This window comes from Sminthopsis crassicaudata, chromosome 1 (assembly GCF_048593235.1).
Source record: "Sminthopsis crassicaudata isolate SCR6 chromosome 1, ASM4859323v1, whole genome shotgun sequence".
Classification (NCBI taxonomy): domain Eukaryota; kingdom Metazoa; phylum Chordata; class Mammalia; order Dasyuromorphia; family Dasyuridae; genus Sminthopsis; species Sminthopsis crassicaudata.
Window position 1 is genome coordinate 188,267,368 of NC_133617.1, and position 22,694 is coordinate 188,290,061.

Here is a 22,694-nt window from a genome sequence, read left to right on the forward strand (position 1 = left end):
ATGAGTAGAAATCATTTAATTTATTATATTGGTATTTCCTTGGCCAACTACAGTGCCTGACACATAGTAGGTTCTTAATAAATGCTTGTTTATTGACTGAAAAATAAGGAACTATGTGCTATATAGAGCTAAGGGTTTGCACACATTTTATGCTCCACATTAAAGACATCCTTTTAAACAAACTGTACTGAGGCTCAGGTAGCAGACTGCATGCAGGTATTGGAAGAAAACAGGTGATGCATAGGATGCTATATTTTTCAAATTTTTAAATATTTTCACTTAAAGTTTTGAGTTCCAAATTTTATCCTTCTGTTCCTCCCTCTGCTTCCCTCATCCTTGGGACTCTAAGTAATCAGATATAGGTTACATATTTGCAGTTATATAAAAGATTTCCAAGACCCAAAAGAAAAAAATGAAAGTAAACATAACATGCTTCAGAGTCTGTATTCAAACAATATCAATTTTTTTAATCAAACTGTCTTTTTCTTGATAGTCTTAGAGTGTTTGTTATATGAGGTCATAGTGACAGAGTACATTACTGTCAGAGAAAGTAGAGTTATAATTTCAGATAAATTTATTGAACCTGGGGAGCTACTGTAGCAGTATCTATGTTGCTCCTGACTCCTTTCCCCTATATATCATCTATGCAGTATATAGTAGATGTGTAGAGCTATCTATCTTGGACCAGACTTGGAGTTTCTACTATTCCAGAGCCTACATACAGTGTGAACCAGTATCAGGAAAGTAAGCAAGAATGAAATCTGGAGTCAAATCCATCTTAAGACTACCTAAACATATGTCTTTCAATTGAGTTTATTTCCAATATCAAATTAGGGTATATAAACTGCAGGAACCGGTTTATAGATGGAATAACCCATTTCAAAACTGTCATTCTTCCAGTCAACTTTGTTTTGAATCTTAAGTCATCACTGAGTCCTTCTTCTCTTATGACTTCTATATAACCAGTAAAAAAAAGTCCTGTGGATTCTTCTACAATGTCACATTATTATCTCTTATCACAAAAGAGGAAATTTCCTTTATCCCAGTCTCTTTTTCTTCTAAACAATCGTGCACACTAAAACCAGAATAAAGCTCAAGTCACTTCCCCATTCAAATATATCAAAAAGTTTCCCAATGTCTTCAGGATTAAAGTCCAAATTCTATAAGCCTGGTATTCGAAGCCCTCTATAATCTAGCCCCAAACTATCATTCCAAAATCATCCCCTACTATTTCTCTTCATGGGGCATCTAGGTGGTACAGTAGATAGAATGCTGGACCTGGCGTTAGGAAAACTCACCTTTCTGAATTTAAATCTGGCCCTAGACATTTACTAGCAATGTGTCCTTGGGCAAGTAACTTAATTCTATTTGCCTCATTTTCTTTATCTGTAAAAAAAGCTGGAGAAGGAAATGGCAAACTACTCCAGCTTCTTTGCCAAGAAATCCCCAAATGAGGGCACAAATTGTTGCACATTAGGGCAACAAATGAATAAAGACAACTCCCTTGCATGAAACCTCCACACTAATTGACTCATCTTCTCCCAAGCACTTCATGCTTATTAATTATTTTTTGTTCAAGCTATTTCTTCTTGTTCTGGCTATGCCTGTAAATGTCCTTTTTTCTCCCCCTCCCCCACCACACACACACATAAGAATCCCTTTGACTTCTCTACTTTTCTGGGTTGTATAATTTCTTCAATCCCATATTCTTTAATCTATTATGAACTGGGGAATGACTCATATTTTTATAGATTTGACAAAGTTTATATACTTGAGATGAAACCTTTATTTTGAAAAATTATTTTTTCCCAAAATTTTCTGCCTTCCTTCTGATCTTGGTTAATTTGTTTTATTTGCACAAAACTTTTTAACTTAATACAATCAAAATTTATCCAATTAACATGACACTGCTCTGTGACTCTTATTAATTCAAAAATTCTTTACCTATCTATAAAAGCCTGATAAGTAATATGTTCCATATTCTTTAAATTTTCTTATAATCTCCCTCTTTATATCCAGATCATGTATCTATTTTAATCTTATTTGATCTTATTTGGTTAATGGTCTAAGATATTGGCCTATGGTCTGCTGCTGCCATACATACTGCTTTCCAGTTTTCTCAACCCTAAATGAATTATTATACCAAAATCTTAAGTCTTTACATTTGTCAAATGCAAGGTTACTTTATTTATTTGCTACGATAGGTTGTATATCAACTCTGTTCCACAGATCTACCTTTCTATTTTTCAGCCAATACCCAATAGTTTTGATAATTATTGCCTACATTAATTACTGCCTACAAGTCATCTATAACATTTTCTTCTACCACTGAACCACTAATGTTCTCTCTCCCCTTTGAAATCCTGACATTCACTTTGGCACTATCACAGATTGCTATATTTTTATAACTATTTTCTTTTGTTCTGCTTCTCACAGAGATTATAAATTGTCTTTAGGCAGAAACTGACTTTTATACTCTTTTATACCCTCCAGAATGCCAAGCCTTATTCATAGTATATAATCAATAATAATAATAATGGTTGACATTTGAACAGCACTTTAAAGTTTGCAAAGCATTTTCTATTCATTATTATACTTGATCCATACAATAACCCTGTAAGATAGATGCTTAAGATATTATTATTCTCACTTCACAATATGCTGGCTCTCTCAAAAAATATTTACTGGTTGATTGATATGCTAATAGTATTATGCTCCTATTTATCTAGAGATGTTTTCTATATTTCAAAAGGTTTAGAGCATTTTAGCTAAGGTTAAAAAAACTAAAGAAAATTACATGAATTTAATCATCAATAAAACTGTAATTACTTGGCTACAACTAGGTTTACACTATGCCAAATTAACACCTCAATTTAGCTAATTAAGTGGAACAAAAAGTCAAAATAGTTGCTTGATTGATCAAATAATTCAATCAAAATAGTAGAACCAAGAACCCTTTGCAGACACAGCCAAAGAAAACTGCATATCAGAGAACCACAAAATTGTAAAGTAAGAATGGACATTAGAGGTTACTTAAAAACTCCTCCTCACTTTATAGATAGATCAGAAGCCTGAATCAGAGAGGAAATTTAAGGCAAGTCTCCTGTCTCTCAGGCCAAAGTTCTTCCCACTACACCATTCCTATGGCTTTGACTTATAAGCACTTGATACCTGTTTCTCAATTTACTAAATGTTTCTCAATATCAATGTTAGTTGAATTAATCACCTTTACCTATAATTACAGGATGGTAAATATAAGTAGATACATGTGGATATATGCATATACACACATAATAGTAAATAGAAGTGGGTAAATGTAATTATAGATCATATTTAAAGAAAGCTTAATAGTATACTGGTCACTTTCCTCAACATTAGCCTTGTGTCATAAGTAATCTAATTATTATGATTATTTTAGAGATGAGAAAATTATAGTAAGTGAATTATTCATAGTCACACAGTTAGTTGGTAGTATTTGCAGGACCCAAACACAAATGTCAACTCAAAGTCCTGGAAATGACTTAATTAATAGATGAAATTAGTAAATGAATGAATAAAAAATCCATGACATTGTTAAGGAAACGTGGAGTCTTCAATTTATACCTTTTACCTTCTAGGACACAAAAAGGAGATATAATTTCTTTTTTGGAGACAATCAGGATTGAGTGACTCGCAGCTGGTAAGAATATGAGCTCAAATTTGAATTCAGGTTCTCCTGACACCAGAGACAGCACTCTATATACTGTATCAACTTGTTGACCCTCTACCATACTCTTAAAAGAAAACTAACTTCCTTTTTCATTATCATTGTTACAAAGCATCACTGGTTTGAATCAATATAATATTGAGGTTATTCTGTTCTGTTCCAGGACTTCAGTCATGGCTTAAAATGAGAAACAGAGGTACATGCACCACTGTGAGTAAAAGACCTAATCCCAATTCAGCAATATTTTATTCATTTATACCCTCCCTACCCCATAATGCTCTTCTACAGCAGAATTTCAAGCCTAGATCTCAAATATCTTTTTTTCTAATTTTAATAGTATGATTACATGTTTGGTTCACAAAGGTAGCTGAGTTTTATAGTCTGATTTAATTGAAACCGAAAGGATAGTCTCTCTATATCCTTTGGAAATTCAAAACATTAAGGAAAATGACTGTAGCAAATGATACTTACACTTCCTTTAGATTTTCTGGATCCAACAATTGGAGGCAGTGAAGAGGTTTTCTGACTGCAGAAAGAAATCATAACTGAAGAATTGGAATACTGTATTATCAATAATACATCATACAGTACCCATGGTAAAAACATTAATCCTTTGACTGTTCATGCTTAAGTCAATGTTAACACAGAATAATGCTAATTTATCTGGGAATATCTATTTACTACAACTTCCTAAATAATTCCTAAATTTAAATTTGCCTTTGGATTTTTAGGAACATTTTCAAATTTCAAATCCCCAATGTTTTAAATTTATCTTGCAAAATGCCATTTTCCAGGCTTAGTAGTATTTTCTGCTAAGTATGTAGTCAAGAATAATGATGTTATTAAATACCTATTATGGAGAGAGGAGCCTGGCAAATTTTTGGCACTTATCTGAAAGTTTTAAAGCAGATTTTAAATTATCAATATCCACAAAAAAAAAAAAAACTTATGAGATTTTAAGACTTTAAAGTCATATATTAAAGATACATGATTGAAATGCAGCCCAATTTAGACTGCCATCCTCAATTCCACCAAGTGAAAGGTAACAGATACACATATTTTAAAACCTAATGAACTAAGGATTCATGTATATTGGTGAGAATGTATGATTCGTAAAATGGTTTAAAATAAATGTAGTTTTTATTCTTTCAAAGTATATGTAATGAAATAGATTATCAAAATTTTGCAAAGTGCCTAACAAACTAAAGTAACTTTTTTATCTAGGTTTTTTTTAAATAGATGAGTGATTTATGAATAAAATAACATTTGGTGCTTCCAGGGTACCTGAAAATATTCATTTTCATCTATAGTTCAAATACTATCATCCTTCAAAATTTTGTTGATATAATCTTCTTTATCAAGTATATTGAAATTTGAATCAGTAGAATTCAAATCAATGGATTTCTTTTTCTGTCTTTCAAAACTTTGCCTCATGGCAAAAAGTAGAATAAATATGGAAAGATGAGTTAATTATCCTCCATTCTCTCCTTTTATTGACATAAAAGGTCAATATGGCAAGGACAATAACCTCTTTCAGTGGTGACATTACAATGACTATGAATCTAACAGATAGTCAATCTATAGTTTTTAAATTTTTGTAAAGATTCTATTCTTGAAGGAAAAATATATCTTTCAAGAGTAAAGGAAAATTATCATGCATTTCCAACTAAGAAAACATATACGCGTAACTAAAAATAGAGGAAATTTCTGAATTTCTGGCTATACTAACTATGCAATTCAATTCAATTTCTTCAGAACTACAATATAATAACAATGCAAAACATTCAGATTTAATATAAAGAGAGGCACATGAAAAATTGGTCATTTTCAAAATGTAGTTGTTGTTTCTCCCTAAATCAGATTTTTAAAAATCTGTCTAAATTGTTGAGATAGTCTTAAAATTTCCATTGGTTTTAATATTTTATGTCAATTATTATGGATCTTTTTCATAAGAAAAAAATTTAATTCATTACATGTTCTATATACAATAGAAGACCCATGTATACTTTCCTAGATTTAGAAAAAATAGTCTTTTTTCTTAAACATAGCTTTTTATTGTCTTACCATAGCAGTAAAGATACAGATTACAATATCATTAATTTTTTGGATCCCAATGTATGTAAAAGAGTTCCAATTGAATATGAAACTTTTTGTTAGTCAGCAAATAGACTAATACAATAAGTAACAAAGTATTCTAGCTACTTTTTTTGAAAAAAGTGAGAACTTACCCATAAGGTCTTCTCATTGTTGATTTATCAAAAAGTAAATCACTGTAAGGCAATCTTTTAAACTTGTCTCTGCCAACCGCTACATAAAACTGTCCATTCTCCAACTCTGACCCGCTTTGGACAAGTTTTCCTTCTAAAGTATAAAGTCTGTCAAAATATTAATGGCAAACAATTAGATTTATTAGAATTCAGATGTTTATTCAAAATAGAATATTTAAAACTTTTTATTATTTATATGATTCAATATTCAGAATTTTGATGTTTGGTTGGTTAAATGCTCACCAAAGATGAAAATAACTATTCAATATTATTACATATCAAGTGAGTCTAAAAATCCAATTAAAAGTAATCAGTCTTCATATAGACCTCTAAGTTTTTCCTCATAACAATTTGAATCAGGAAGTGACTTTTACATTTGAGGAAACAAAAAGCTTAGAAAAATGAAATATCATTCAAGGGTCACACAGCTAGTGTCAGAATCAGGATTCAAATACTTATATCCAGTGCCAACTCCCATTTAGCCCAGTGCATGGCACATTATATGCTTAGTACTGACTGATTCTTTCTCCTACATCAACCTGCCTCTCCTTATAAGAAATTCCTATTACTGTCCCAGTTAAGGAAATAAGCCTGGTGCAATGCTAAGAGTAATAAGATCTTAAATCAAAAGGCCCCAGTTCAAATCCATACTCTGTTCTTTATAACCTGTGTGACCTTGAGAAAATCATATTCTTTAGAATTGTTTTTTCATCTGCAAAATGGCAGGATTAGACCAGATCACTTGTAAGGTCCTGTCCAGCTCTTGGTCTATAATCTTTATCCTAAACATATAACTGAGTACAAGTGCTTTAAGTCAATGTTTATCTTCATTGATCAAAGATTTGCATAAATATTTTGTAAGAATTGTAAGAAATATATTTTAATAATTCATTTAGCGAACTGACAAACTGTCTAATCCCATTCTCTATTAGAATAAAGTAAGGAGACAGGGAGGGAACATAGCCCAACTTCAGGATTAATGATGCAGAACTGCATAGCATGCATGCTTGGCTTTTTCCCCACCTCATAAGTAAATGAGCAGTATATCTTAGCCAGAATCAAGGGGTTTACAGGAACTTCCCTTTACGGTAAGACTGCTACCACAAACTACAATTAATCTGTTACTTATTAAAAGAACAGTGATTACTTTATGAGCTTATTTAATATGTGTTAGTCACATTTTTAAAAGAATATGAAAAGCAGGTTAATAGGAAGCTTAGAAAAATAAAAGGACAAGCCACAAATAGAATTGTTCAAATATGGGATGCTGATTTGTTCTGTTAGCCATAAACATAAAACTTAACTGAAAGCTATTAACTGTAATCCACAAACAAATGAAATTATCACAACAAATTAATCAAACATATATATATATGTATATATACACACATATATATATATGTGTGTGTGTGTAATATTTTTCCCCCTGAGGCTGGGGTTAAGTGACTTGCCCAGGGTCATACAGCTAGGAAGTGTTAAGTGTCTGAGACCAGATTTGAACTCAGGTCCTCCTGAATTCAAGGCTGGTGCTTTATCCACTGTGCCACCTAGCTGCCCCCTATAAGTAATATTTAATAAAAAAAAAAGTGCCAGAAATTATCAGAATCTTTACTGAATTACAAGTGAGAATTCAACATTATGTGCATTTCTAAAAAAACAAAACAAAAACAATCCAAGACATATATTAAGTTTTACTTCATGTATGGTTGAAATCTCTTTTATATTTTTGTGTTTTTTTTTAAATTGTGTTGGCACAATTCAAATCATCAACACAAACCCAGATTCTCATTTTCTTTGCAAAAAAATCTATCCCAAAATCTTTTTTCAATTTTCATTTTTTAAATATGAATATCCAATCAGTAGTTAACTTGAATAACTATAAATGGAAAGATCAGATAGGAAGAACCTCTGAAGATAGAAAGGTTGGATTTGTTTTATTTGCACATCTTGAATAGATAAAGGGTCAGTGATTAAGAATTTACACTAATCACTGCTCTGGTCCTCAGGATTATTGTGTAAAATATTGTTGATTCTTCCTTTTTTGTTATAAAACAAAAAAATATAAAACTTGAAATTTAAAATGGATTATGTGGAATATTTTAGGAGACAGATTCACAGGATAATTGCCCATACAGATGTAATTATTAATCTTTAAGTGGGCTAAGTGAAAATAACACAGATCAGTCACAAGCAAATCTCACTGACTTGGCTACTTCAGCCACATTATGTTCACATTTTTGTCTATTAACATAAACCTGTCTTCATAATTGGTAAAATGGCCAAATAATAGTTCACATTATAATATTTCATACTGTTGAACTTTTTTAACATTGACAAAGTTTTCATCATAACTCTATGAGTTAGGTATAGTTTACCACCACCCTTCACCACCACCACCACACTATCCCTCACCATGCTCTGTGTGATCCAGTGATACTGGTGTCTCCTTGCTCTTCCTCAAACAAGACACTTCAACTCAGCTCCAAGCATTTTTTCTTGTTGTATCCCATGCCTGGAATGTGCTTTTTTTCTTCATCTCTGCATCCTGACTTTTTTCAAGTTCCAGATAAAATCCTGCCTTTTACAGGAAGCCTTTTCCTAATCCTTCTTAATTCTAGTACCTTCCCCCTGTAATTATTTCCTATTTGTTTAGCATATAATTTCTACATGTAATTTCTACTTATTTCGTATATAATTTCTACATATTTCCTTTTTATTTTGTGTGTAATTTCTACATAGTTCCTTGCATGTTGTCTTCCTCACTAGATTGAGCACCTCAAATGCAGAAACTTTTTTAAAGTATTTCTTTATATCATCATCAGCATTTGGCACAGTGCCTGGCATATAGTAAATACTTAATAAATATTTACCAACTGATTATCTGGTAAGTCCCACTTTAAAGATGTTGAAACTGAGGCTCAAAAGGGGTTAGGATCCCACAGTTAATGTCAAAGTTGGAATATAACCCCAACCTTTGACTGCAAAATAAATAACTACATCTTCCTGCTTCTCTGACTTTTAGTCTGGCTGAGCAGCCATGCAGAAAAATAGTTCTCATTTACCTATTCTATTTTCACTCTCACACAAAATCTATAAAAAGAATACAAATCATATCTAGGGACTACCATACACTATCAATCACAGGGATGTAAATACTTAACTAAGAGAGCTCCAAGCTCTCTTTATTTATAACCAGGACCAGCTCAGCTGGTTAGAATATGGTATTAACAAAATCAAAGTACCCAAATAATTTACATTTTAAAGTAAAACTCAAGATATCATAAACGACACAACAATGTATTATCATCAACTCCATTTTGAAAATAAGAAAATTGAAAAATTGAAAAAAGAAAGATTGCTCTTAAAGCTATGAGGTAGGTTAATGTCAGAAATGGTACTTAATTCCATGTCTTTCTAATGTTAAAAAAAAAAAAAAGTTTTCTTATTTTCCAGAACTGTCTCACAGCTGTATTTTGAACTCTGTGGACTTAGCAGTGATCCATTGAAGAAGCCTCACAATCAGTGTGTGTTAAAATGGACTAGCGCACTACCTATCCCACAGAGTTATTGTAAAGAATATGCAAGCTATGATTATCATTATTATTGCATTTGCATATGCTTTCCTGTTTGAATAATTAGTAGGGAGTTTAAAGATGACCTAATCCAGGGTTCAGTGAACCATAACCTGAAAGCCAAATCCTGCCACCTCCTGTTTTTGTATGATCCTGAAAGCCAAAAATGGTTTATGCATTCTTAAATACAATAAAATTTTATTTTAAAATTATAAAGAACATTATAATGTTCATGAACAGTACAAAAGCAGACAATCATAGTTTGCTGATCCCTTATCTAGCCTAACACCCAATACCACAGAGCAAGATCATACAGATATTAAGTAAACAGTTCTCACGAGTTGGAAAAGTCCATTCCCCTTTAGACAATTGTTAGGAAGCTTTTCCTTATACTGAGCCAAAATCTGTCTCTCAACAACTTCATCCCATTTCTCCTAGTTCTGCCTTCTAGGGTCAATCAGAACAAGTATACTTTTTATTCCATATGACTCTTTCAAATCCTTACAGATATGTCATGCTCCCCCTACTCTTCTTGTCTCCAGGCTAAATATCCCCAATTATCTCAACTGGTCCTCATGTATAATGACCATAAAGTCTTTGGTCATCCTGGTCACCCACTTCTAAAGGATTAGTAAATGATAAATAACTCAGATTTGAACCTATATCCTTATTCCAAATCTGCTGCCCTTTCCCTCAACATTGTCATTTTTCTTCCAGAAATATAATTCTTTTTTTAAAAAAATATTTATTTTTATTTATAAGTGAGGCAATTGGGGTTAAATGACTTGTCCAGGGTCATACAATTAGCAAGTGTTCCATTTCTGAGGTCAGGTCCTCCTGTCTCCAAGGCTAATGTTCTATCCACAGCACCATCTAGCTGCCAATAGAAATAAAATTCTTAAGACTTCTTGTCACATTGACATAAATCACTTTTAAGAAAAATACTTCACACATCTGAGACGTGGACTTACAGTAAAATAAATTTGGCTCACTTCATTTTATCCCCAATCATAGTGTCTCATTTATATTCATATTGACACCTCACATTTCAGTCTCATATTGAGTACTTGCCAGTGATTTAGAGATTCATATAATGGAGTGCCCTCTGTAAATTAAGACTCAAATGACTAGGTTTTATAAAGTAGTTCTTTATTTAAAGGTATAGTCCAAAATCAAGAATCTGAGTGAACTCAATGACCTATTGGCTAAAAGTACTATATAAATTTAGCAAAAAGTATATTAAAAGATTTAATAATTCATTAGTATATGAAAAAAGCCCTTTGACTTACCTATGCACAGCTCCACTCCGTAAAGTTATTTTCTCTGTGACCATTTCAAGTACAAGATCCCACTGACTCAAAGCTTTTCTAGGGATGAAGAGGCGTGATGCTGGACTTATAAGGTCTCCATTAGCAATCAAGCTAGAAAAACAAAGTACTTGAGTCAAATGATTTTTCCCTTTTTCTTTATTATTTTCTCAAAAGTATTTTATTTTTCAAGTACATGTGAAGACAGTTTTCAACATTCATTTTTGTAAGATTTTGTGTTTCAAATTTTTTCTTCCTCCATCCTCTCCCCAAGACAGAAAACAATCTGTTATAGATTATACATGTACACTTTTTAAAAGATTTCCATATTTATATTGTGTAAGAAAAACTGAGAAGAGAAAAACAATGTGAGAAAGAAAAAGCAAATAAACAAACAAACAAAAGAAAGGTGAAAGTGCTGTTTCTATCCACATTTGGTCTCCATAATTCTCTATCCAGATGTATGGATGGCATTTTACAACTGAAGTCTATTGGAATAACAGTTAACCTACTCCAAACGCAAACTACACACATCACTTACAAGATAGTACAGGGCTCCTGAAGTGGTTTCTTAAAGCGGGCTGAAACGTTGATCCTACTGTGGATTACAGGTTTTACCTATAAAAGCAGAGGAACATGATTTAAGACATTGAGATTCTATAAGGAAATCTTTTTAAGTGCCTGGAAAATACACAGAAGACTAGAGAAGTAGCTTGCTTCTTCTACCTGCACTGACTCCCCACGGCTTAGTAATATATTTTATCTCACTATGAAAGTGCTGTTTCTAGCCACATTTGGTCTCCATAATTCTCTATCCAGATGTAGGGATGGCACTTTTGATGGCAAAGTGATATCTCCAAGAGAATAACATAGGAACTTTTTAAAAATTAAAATGTTTATTTTGAGAGACATCAAGGTTCACAGTAAAGAAAAGGCCAGCCTCAAAAATAGGAATATCTGGGTCCAAATCCTCCCTATGACATTACCTGTGTGATCCCAAACAATTCATTGAATTACCTTGGTGTCCCAGACTAAAAATTATTGACAAGTTTCCAATTGATATTAGTGTGAAGGATATTTCCCAAGCTGATGAAATAATAGGTCCAAAATCACTACCACCACTACTCTCCAAAAAAAGAAAAAGAAAAAGAAAAAAAGAAAAAAAAATGCTTACAATTAAACAAAAACAAAAACTCCACTATATTTAAATAATTCAGCCTGAAGAATTCTAGTTGATAAGTCCTAAGAAGTTTCCTGGGGCAGCTAGGTGGTACAGTGGTTAGAGTACCAGCCCTGAAGTCAGGAAGATCTGAGTTTAAATCTTTCCTTAGACACTTAAAACTGCCTAGCTGTGTGAATCTGGGCAAATCATTTAACCCTAATTGCCTCAGCCAAAAAAAAAAAAAAAAAAAAAAAGTTTCCTGATGTTCAAATAGACTGTAATTTATCCATAACTACACTAAATGTCAGAAGTGGCACTTAAACCTACAAGACTTCTAAAGCCCAACACTTTGCCGTGGACAAATCATGCTTCTTCTAAAGAAAGGAGGTTTAGCTTTAAATTATACAGGGTTTTAAGTGATAAATCAATATATTTTATTAAGAATAAAAAACAAGAGGTCATAGACTACTTCCAATCTAAATTATTATGTCTATTATCAACACTAATAAAGTCAGTCCTTAATAACTAAAGATCACTTAACATGACATTCACAAAATCACAGAATTTAATATCTGGAATGAACCTCAAGGGCATCTAACTCAACATGGACTTTAATGGAAATCTTCCAACAACATGGAAAAGAAGTCATCCAGTTTCCATGTGATATCCTTCAGTAATGGGAAAACCGCCAGCAGCCCTTTCCACATTTATGGAATGCTTTAAAATAAGATTCTTCCTTTACCATAAAGCCTAAATCTGCCTCTATAATTTTCACTTGTTTCATATCCTTTAGAACAATGATCTAATCATTTCACAGGACAATTTTTCTTTTTTTTTCCCATGCTCCCTCTAAACTAGACAGATCCAATATTTTCAACTAAACCTTATATATACATAGTTTCCAGTCCCCTTACTATCCTATTCACCATCTTCCCTAAATGTTCCACTATACTGTGTCAGTATCTTTCCCAAAATGTAGTACCAGAATGAAACATTCTGGATACCTTTAACTACCCACCCTCGATATGTTTCTCTACTTTATCTTTTACTACCTGCCTCCATGAACTCTTTTGCACCAAATTAACCCAAACATACTATCCCCTGAAAATATTTCTAAGCATTCTCTATCTATTACTTTGTTTTTCAGGACTAAAATGGCCTCTACATTCAGATTTATCAAATTCCTTTCTACTGTTCAAGGCTTTATTTAAATTCATGCAACATAAGCATTTCCTAACCCCTCCCTCACAAAAGTGAAAATTATAGTTTCTTCTTCTAAACTCCTTATAAGACTTGTCCCACTCATCTGATGCTTTTCATTTACTGCCTTATGCTGTTAGTCATTTCTTACTGTGTACATGAATTATTTCTGCAACACGTCTGTAGACATATTAAGGGTGAAGTCTTAAAGCTCTTTGTCATATTTTATGCTTCTTTGTATTTCCACAGCAACTAACAGTATCTTGTCCATATTAGGCATTCAAAAAAAGTTCGTTTGGTTGGTTGGTTAGAGATGCTTGTGACTTAGGCACCCAGCAATCATTCCTCTACAATAATAACAAATATGAAATAAAAGGAGTATGGAGAGGGAGTGCCAAACAATTCAAGAAATAAACTCAAATGATAATGCAGGGAAAGTACAATTAAATGTAAACCCTTGGAAAGAATAAAATGTCATGACTTTTTATTATGCTATTAAAGACCTAGCAAAATGACATATAATAGTTTTTCAATGAATATTTGTTACATGAACAAAAGACAAACAGGGTAATTAAGGGACAAGGAAATCCCTTAAAAGATTTTGCAAAGACTATTTAAGATTATTGATAATTAAGCTTTTAATAGCAATAATTTCTTAGAATTATATATATATATATCTTTTAAATACATTTTAGAGAGAAATTTACTGATAATAAAAATGTCAACAATAAAAAATATACTCAAAATAATCATAATTTACTAGTTAAATTAAAAATGGTTTACCTCTTAATAGCTTTATAAATATTTACTTCCTCTTTTTGAATCACATTCTTCCAAATTTGGATTTCATTGAATAACTGAAAAAGCAGAAAAGTTCCTAACTCTGACTTACTATAACATTACAAGTCTATATGTCAATTATACTCTATATCGTTTGCTAATTGTTCTAAATGTGTATTTTTTATTTCCCTAATAAAATTTCAAATACACTTTAAGAGCAGATCTCTAACTTATATTATGTTTATTCTCCATTACTGTCAATCACAGTTATAAGTACAGAAATAGTTGAATAAATGCTTAGTGGAATTAAATGAAAATAAAGACATTAAGTGGAAGGCATAATATAATTTGATGTTCTACTGACTAAAAGTGATTATTTTTTGTTTGAAAGTGTAATTATGGTTAGAAATCCAAAACTACACATGCATTAAAATAAGTTTACGTGCTTATTATTTTTAAATATTTAGAATATATAAGCTTATTGTGTAAGTTAAATAAAACTATTACAATATTGTGGTTTATATACTAACATTAATGTAGAATAGCAAAAATAAACTCAAAATAGCCATTATTTATCAGTTGAATTAGAAATTTTTTGTCTTAATGTCTTTATGGATATCTACTTTGCTTATCTTTTATAAGACAGAATGACTCAAAATTTCAATATTCTGATATAATTGCAAAACGAATCTGAAAAAAATTCTCAAAATGAATAGTTGATTTTAGATGTACAACGTTATGAAGTCTGAATTAATTTTTAACTATGTGTTTATTTTCACACATCAAGAAGCTACTCTGACCTTTTTTATCAAACAAGTTAATTTATTCTAATTCTTGGTTTAAATTCAGTATAATTAGTATTTTAAATCAATTAAAACCAGGACAAATTTACTGTGTCTAATTTATAGTAACCCCATACATCAGGGTAAGCTTTCCCTGAGCTCTCATAAGAGGAAGATAATTAGTCTAATTTAACCTTTATAGCTTTGGATATGATGAATAAAAAAAAAAAAAAAAAAAAAAAAGATTTGAGCAATGACCTTAAAAAAAAAAAAAAAACATAAAAGCTGGGCTAAGTTTAAGTTTCAATTATCTTTATTTCCTTCCTAGCCTAAACAATTTATTTTGCCTCTGAATTTGTTGAGACTTTCAAATACTAAGAATGTACTAACACACTGAGCTAATAAAGTACTCATGCTTTGAGGAGGAGTTATTGTTATTACTGTTTTTCCTTATTGATTGAGCAAACATAACTACCTATATCCATACTCCTATTTTCTCCCTCACCCCTATCCTTACCAACAGCATTTGTCTATTAGAAGGCTATTCTATAAGGGCTATGATATCCATAGGGAAACAAGAGAAGTTAAAGATCAAACTCATATTAAAAAAAAAAAAAGCCATATTATTAAAAAAAAAAAAAAAAAACTGCTGCAACTGAGTAACAATAGATATGGATAAAGCACCTGAACTGGGTGTCAAATGTCCAGTTCAAATTCAACCTCAGACACATAGCTGTGTGACCAGGGACAACTCCCTGCACCCAGTTTGCCTCAGTTTCTTCATCTATAAAATAAGCTGGTGAAGGAAATGCAAATCACTTAATTATTTGCTAAGAAAATCCCAAATGGGGTCAGAGTCATATGTGACTGAAATAATTGTACAACAACAAAAAAGAAAGATAAAAAACTAAGCTATCTCTTCCCAGTTATTAAGTTGGTTAGGAAATCCTTTGAAATTGGAAGAAAAATAGGTTGATGTTTTGACTCAACTAGTTTACAATCTTTGAGCCCAGTGAGCTGGGTCAATTTGGACAAAGTAGAGAAGCAGCTGGAGGAGTTAAGGAAGGAAGTTTTCACTTCCCTTTTTACTAATCAAGAAGGGAAGTATCTGGGTACATTAACTAAATAGCTATTAAAATTTCAAAATATTTAAATCTTAGTTTAGTTCATTATAGTAGTCAGCCATTTGTAAATTAATATTATTAGCCATAAAGTATATTAGGTAAAGGGTTATAACACCAATCAGTGGGAAAAAAATGCAAAGAAAATAGCAATAGTGCTTCTGTAAAAATCATTCTGATTTTTAAAAAGCAATTATACAAAAGGAAATTACACAATAACTTAAAAGAGATAGCACCTTCTGCAATATATCTTATTGATTCTACCTTCAAAACATTTGTTTTATAAGCCTATTTTTGTCCTCTGACTTTGTCATTCCCCTGGTGTTAATCCTCCCTTACTTCGTTATTAGTCTTGAAAGAGCCTGTCATTCGCTCTCCCCACCTGAATTTTCTTTTCATTCCAGTTCATTTTCCACTCAGCTATCAGACTGAGCTTCCAAAAAGCAAAGGTTCACCTGGTCACCTTCAATAAACTTTCATGGTTTCCTCCAGCAGATGATGCTCCAGTATATAAAATCCTATTTGACACTCAAAGCCTTTTATAACCTCACCCTTCCTACTTTTCCAGATTTCTTATCCCTTCCTTTCCTCCAACCTCCTTTCACTAGACTAACCCTTATGTTTTTAGATTAAGAAACTGAAGCAAAAGGACATTAAGCCAAGATCACACATAATAAGGTAGTGATAAAGATGATATTAAGACTCAAGTCTCTGTAATTCCCAATTTAAAGCTTTTCCCATATAATTAACAATTCTTTTTGTTTACAATCTGTAAAGATTGTAAAATCTGTAAAGAGTAATTCCACAATGGAATTATATACTAGAGGTAGATACAGAAATCATTTTGCCTCATCACTCCTTAAAGCATAAATCTCTCCTAAAATATCTCTGCCAAAGGACCTTCTCAAAAACCTTTGGAACATTGAGCATAGCTGTGCTTAAGCCCAGACTGATCAGAGTAGAAGGACATGGAAAGAGTTTTGTGCTTTAAGAATCTGACCCTTTCAAGAACACCTTCATTGATGGCTATACCACTATCTCAAAATATAGCCTAATTTAAAATGCATGTATTATTTAATACAACCTTTGTAAGTGACTTTCAAGAATAACACAAAACTAGAATTGAAGTTTTTTTTAAATATTTCTAGTCTTAATGATTTTTCAATGAATCAGAAACAAAGGCAAATGCAGTATTTTTACAGATGAAGAAATAAGCACAGAGAAGTTAAAAGTGGAGATAATTTCCAGAAGCACCATGGTGACCAAGTACATCTATTGTTAACCAAACACTATTCTATTCAGTCTGCATTTGGAACTGTCACAGTGTGACAGAAATTGCTTGGGCGAATACCAGAAGACATCAAATGAAACTTCTCTGGGCTAGGATCCAACTGACAATAGAAATTGGAGGGAATGGCAAGAAGCATTTGTCCATTTTCACCAGAACTCAATTCAAAAAACATTTAATTAACCATCCACCAGTCACTGTACTAGGTAGGATGGATACAAAGATAAAATCTAAACTATTTCTGCCCTCAAGGAGTTTATATTTCACTTAAAATGAATAATGTACCAAGTTATATGTAGCATATAATACTCAAATGATTATGCTACTAAAATCAACAGCTTATGACATGGTGAATTTGACTTGTCTCTAAGACATTCTATTTAACATGGCAACTGGTTATGAGAACCAGTATGAATCTTTGGAAGATGTAATATGGACCATGGGCTAGTTTTTTAAAAAAGACTGAAAAAGAACTATTGGACAGTTAAAAATTCAGAGAGAATAGAATTTCAAGGAGGAGATAGCATCAAAGGAAACACGGTCAAGGATTTTAAGATGGAGAAAATTTCAGATTTAGCGAAAAAAGCATTGATAATTTTAGGAAAAAAAGTTCCAATTGAGGTGGAAATGCAGAGTACAGAAAGCTGAGAGAATAAAAAGAAGCAATGAAGTAAAGACAACTTTTTCTGGAAATTTGGCTCAGAAAGAAAGGAGATTTTAGAGGTCTGTAGCTTGAGAGAATAGTAAAATATAGTGAAGATTTTTTTTAATGGGGATACTCAGATATGTTTAAAGGCAATAGGCAAGGAAAGACTAGGATAAAGAAAGGTTTAAGATTAAAAGAGGAAGAAAATATCACAAGATTGTAATGACCAATATGGAAGAACTTAGTTCCTATCACAATTTTGTGCAAGATTCTCAAACCTTGAAATTATAGTACACGCACACAAAGTGAGTACATAATTTTAAAATATGAGTTCCTTGTTACACTCAGTAGTTTAATTAAAAATGGCACTATTGTCTTAGGCAAAGTCAAACTAAAAATATTCAATCAAGAGAGGAATTTACATTATATGTCAGCCATATTATTATTATTTTAAGTACATGTTTACATACAGATAAAATGCTTGTGCATATATATGAGTCTGTATATATATATATATGGATTTATTTATACATGTAGGTCTATGTATTATACATAGAGAGATATGTATATGTGTGTGGATCTGTGGATGGGTGTGAATGCGTATATATATATATGTGTATATATGTATGTATGGTTATAAATTATCTGTTCTTAAATGTAGCCTGATTGGGGGAGAAGGGAGAAAAAGAATAAAGTAAAAAGTATTCAGCAGAGAATAACATAATAATAAGGAAGCAAAGAAAAATGGATACTCATGAATATAATTTCTTCTATTATTATATTGCTTTCTAAAAATGGAAATTTATTGTTACATATTTTGAATTCTCCCTGATGTTCCTCTGAGCACATGATGTTTTGTTTTTATTTTTAATTTTCCTTTTTTCTCTTTCTTTTTTCTATTCTGTTTTTTCCTATTTTTTATTTAGTTCACTAAAACATTTTTAAAAGAAAAAAAACTTAAAACCAAATTACTATTTGGTTTTAAGTTCCCATGGGTAACAACAGTTATGAGTACTTAGCTTTTATATTTAATGACCTAAATATAGATACAGTCATTTCCATGTATTATTTTATACATGCAATGTTTGACCTATAGAATATTTAGAATAAATAAAAGATAATAAGAGGCAATAATATATAATCTTGATAATAGCTAGCATTTATATAAGGTTCGTTTATAAGTGTCATTTTATTTGATCTTCCAAGCAACCTTGAGAGGTAGGTGCTATTGTTATTATTATTCCCATTTGACAGATGAGGAAACTGAGTCACAAAGATTTAGTGACTTGGCCAGTGTTATACATCTGATGTCTGAAACAAACTCAGGTTTTCCTAAGTTTCCTGCCTGCCTACAAGTCCAGCCTTTCAAGCATAAAGGCAATATATAAAAATAATTCACCCAACCAGAACATTACAAAGTACTATGTAATAAAAGCTCATGCATGTACTTTTCTTGTAAGAGAACCATTCAAGCCTTTATTTAAAGATAATTCTATGTATTTACTCAGAATTCTAACAACCTCAGTTATATATTTTAACAATATTGAGTAAATTAGAAAAATGCAAAGAAACAAAAAGAGGAAATACTATGACAGAAGAAAACATAAAAACTATAAAAATTAAGCACAAGAACAATAGAAGCATAGTAAAGGTCTGAGCTCATTTAGTGAAATTCAAAATGTATTTAACACCTTACAAGCCCTGAGTATCACTATGTCATTATTATTATTATTATTATTATTATTATTATTATTATTATTATTAATGCTAATTCTCTCACACTGTTATATACATTTGTATATAGATGTATATTTATCTATAATTATATAAGTATATATAAATATACATTTGTATAAGCATAAACAATATGCTTAATGTTCTATAATTTTTCTTCAAAACACCCTGTAAGTTATATAGTAAAGTACTAGTCTAATTTTACAGATCTTGATATTTAAACTCAGAGAAGAAAATCATTTTGCTTAAGGTCATACAATTAATATACAAGTTACAATTTGGATCCAGAATTCCTGATTCCCAGGAAAATGTTCTTCGTTATATCATTCTGATATTTACAATGATACTGTCCATCACAAAAAAGTTAATTATTTACCTTCTTATCGTTATACTATATATTATACTATATATAACATATATTGTGTAATTATTCTACACCCTTCTATTTAAGAAGGTAGGATAGTACATAATTTTTTAAAAAGTATTTTTATCCAAATAATCCATCAGAAGAATCAAAAACACCAATACTTCATGAGATAAGTGAAGGCAGGCTACAGCATTTTGTGAGTAATATGTGAGAAATAAAATAAAACAGGTCATCATAGCTTTGAATAACTTAAAAAGAAAGGAGAGCCTTTCTTGAAGGAGGGAGGAAGAATCCAAGTGCTATGATGATACCCATGTATCTCAATCACCTTCCATGAAATTACACATAGCATCAGGCTTTCTCTCCAGAAAACTAACTCAGATTTGACTGGAAGTGGGTCACAACAAGTAATATTACTAGAGAAAGGCCACCAGTGCTGTGAGTGAGTCCTTCATGTGAAATGTTCAAGAAAAAAATTATGAATAAGAACTGTACAGAATGAGAAATAGAAAGGAATATTGATCTGTACTGGAAGAAAAAGTATCCATTGAGATAAGGTCATAGAGCTGTCAAAGTTTTATGCAAAATAGCTAAAATTTTAAATTTTGATGCTTAAAAGCATTGCTATTAGCTATTCCTAATCACTCATTTCCTAAGAACTCTTTATTGCTAAGTTTATGTGTGTGTGTGTGTATATAAACACACATCAAAGATGGTCCATCCACTAATAATCACATCCTATGTCTTCTCATCCCGTGAAATCCTTGAAGATTTATTAAACTTTCATTTGACCAATTGTTTGAACCACTATAAATGTTTAATAACCCCATTTCTAGACAAGCCTACCATTTCTTATTTAAGAACTATAAATAAATGGAATAGGATAATCGAGAACTAAAACTTAAGCTAATGTGATAGACAGAAAAAATTTTATTAGAAGCCTGTTTTGAAACCTGTTGAACACAACTACAAGGATGATTAATTCTCAAATATGCACTCTAGTATTTCCTGTACTTTAGCAGACAAGAGGGGGGATTTTTAAAGACACACCAACCAAGTTGCATTTACTGAATTTTGTTTCTGAGAAACATTGTGCAAGCAGAACCATCCAATTTGTATGTAACCCAAGTTAGTTAATGTATTGTTCATAAGATCATATATTTAGAGCTGGAAGGAATCTTAGAGGTCACCAAGTTTGGCCCCCTCATTTTACAGGTGAGGAATCTGGGACCTAGGGAGGTTAATTGACTTGCCTAAGAATCACAAAGCTAATAAGTATTTATGGGCAGATTTTAACCTAGGTCTTGCTGACTCTAAGTCCAAAGCTCTTTCCAATATGCCATACTGCCTCAAAAAGCACACTGACCTCTCAACAAAGAAATGACCTAGAGACAATAAAAACAGTATGTCACTATGTAAGCCTTTCCTTGTTAATTATATGTAATATATGTGAGTCAAACTTGATGTCCTTTTTTTAATGTTAGACTTCCTCTCCCCTTGCCTGTTAACTTTTATTTTCTAGGGTTATTTCAACATCATATATTTTCTGTTTTATCAGAATGGACTTTTAAATTCTGTGGACCCCAAAATTCCTAATTTTAAATAAACCCCTAAAATTATAATGACCTCACAAAAAAATTCATAGACATAATGATAGTATGATCTCAAATTATGGAAGTATAATGGACTTAAACACCTGAAGTGGCTTAATCAAAATACATTCATGAATGTTGCTGCATTAGACTAAAACACATTCATGAATATGGCTGCATTATACAAATTTTTCCACTTGAATTAAGTTGAAGACCTAGTAAAAGACATTTCTAATTATGAAGAAAAAGCTGTTTAGACCACTCCCTGGAGGGTCCAATTAATTAGTTGTTTCTATGGGCTGATGAAACCACTCATTTCTATCCAAGGTTCTCCATGGGCTTCTGTGTTGTTCTACATAACCCAGACCTTTGTCCCAGAGGAAAGGATTCATACTTGTCAGATTGTGTGTTATCATCTGTTACACCAAAGTTTGTATTTCTGTCAATAATAGATATCACAGTCAGGTTGCAAGTTTGCCTTTTATACGCTCTAAACAAAGAGCCATTAATATTTCTGGCAGCCTTCTCTACTCCAGCAGGAAAACAACCCTGTTCAGTGCTTAAATGAGCAAATCATGAGGGAAAATTGGCTGTTAGCCGCTTAGCAAGGGGAAAAAATTTCTTTTCAGTATTGAAAATTTTACCTACTTTTCTCTTTAGATTGTGTAAAAAAACTTATCCAAGTAAGCAAATATCTAACCTAGGACAAGTTACTACATTATACATCAATGTAATTATAAATTTTTTAAAAACAGCTCAAAATTTATCAAAACTCATTTTTTTTATTTTTAGAAAGTCTTTTAGAATTGCCAGCATTACAAGCAAGCACGTTAAGGTCTACCATGGCAATTTCCCTTATACTCAAATCTGAAATTACCAGAGACTCAATTCAACTTTCCTTAACTACAATGCTATTTATTGCACTAATTTCTAATTAGGTTTACTTAAAAAAATCTGAATGTGTAATATTAAACACATTCATTTTAAATAACAGATAAGTATTTCCAAAGAGCACTTTTATCTTCTAGAAAAACTAAAGCCATTTGAACCCTAGTTAATGCATTCACAAATCTGTCTGCAGGGGGTATTCCAATGCTATGTTGTCCAGAAGAGGATGACCCGTGTACAGTTAAAAAATTACATATTAACCCAAGTGAATTCTTAGCAAAT

The 22,694-nt window shown here is 31.6% G+C and overlaps 1 protein-coding gene across 6 annotated transcripts in view; it reads right to left on the minus strand.

The window, feature by feature from the left end:
- DCDC2 (doublecortin domain containing 2) overlaps nt 1-22,694 on the minus strand; it is a 200,764-nt gene that overhangs the window by 107,782 nt on the left and 70,288 nt on the right. For all 6 annotated transcript variants that reach the window (XM_074272693.1, XM_074272688.1, XM_074272680.1 and 3 more), the window contains 4 exons: nt 11,394-11,470; nt 10,835-10,966; nt 5,935-6,081; nt 4,178-4,232 (listed from right to left, as the gene is read on the minus strand). In XM_074272693.1, the coding sequence (XP_074128794.1) occupies nt 4,178-4,232; nt 5,935-6,081; nt 10,835-10,966; nt 11,394-11,470 (411 nt within the window). The remainder of the gene's footprint in view (nt 1-4,177; nt 4,233-5,934; nt 6,082-10,834; nt 10,967-11,393; nt 11,471-22,694) is intronic.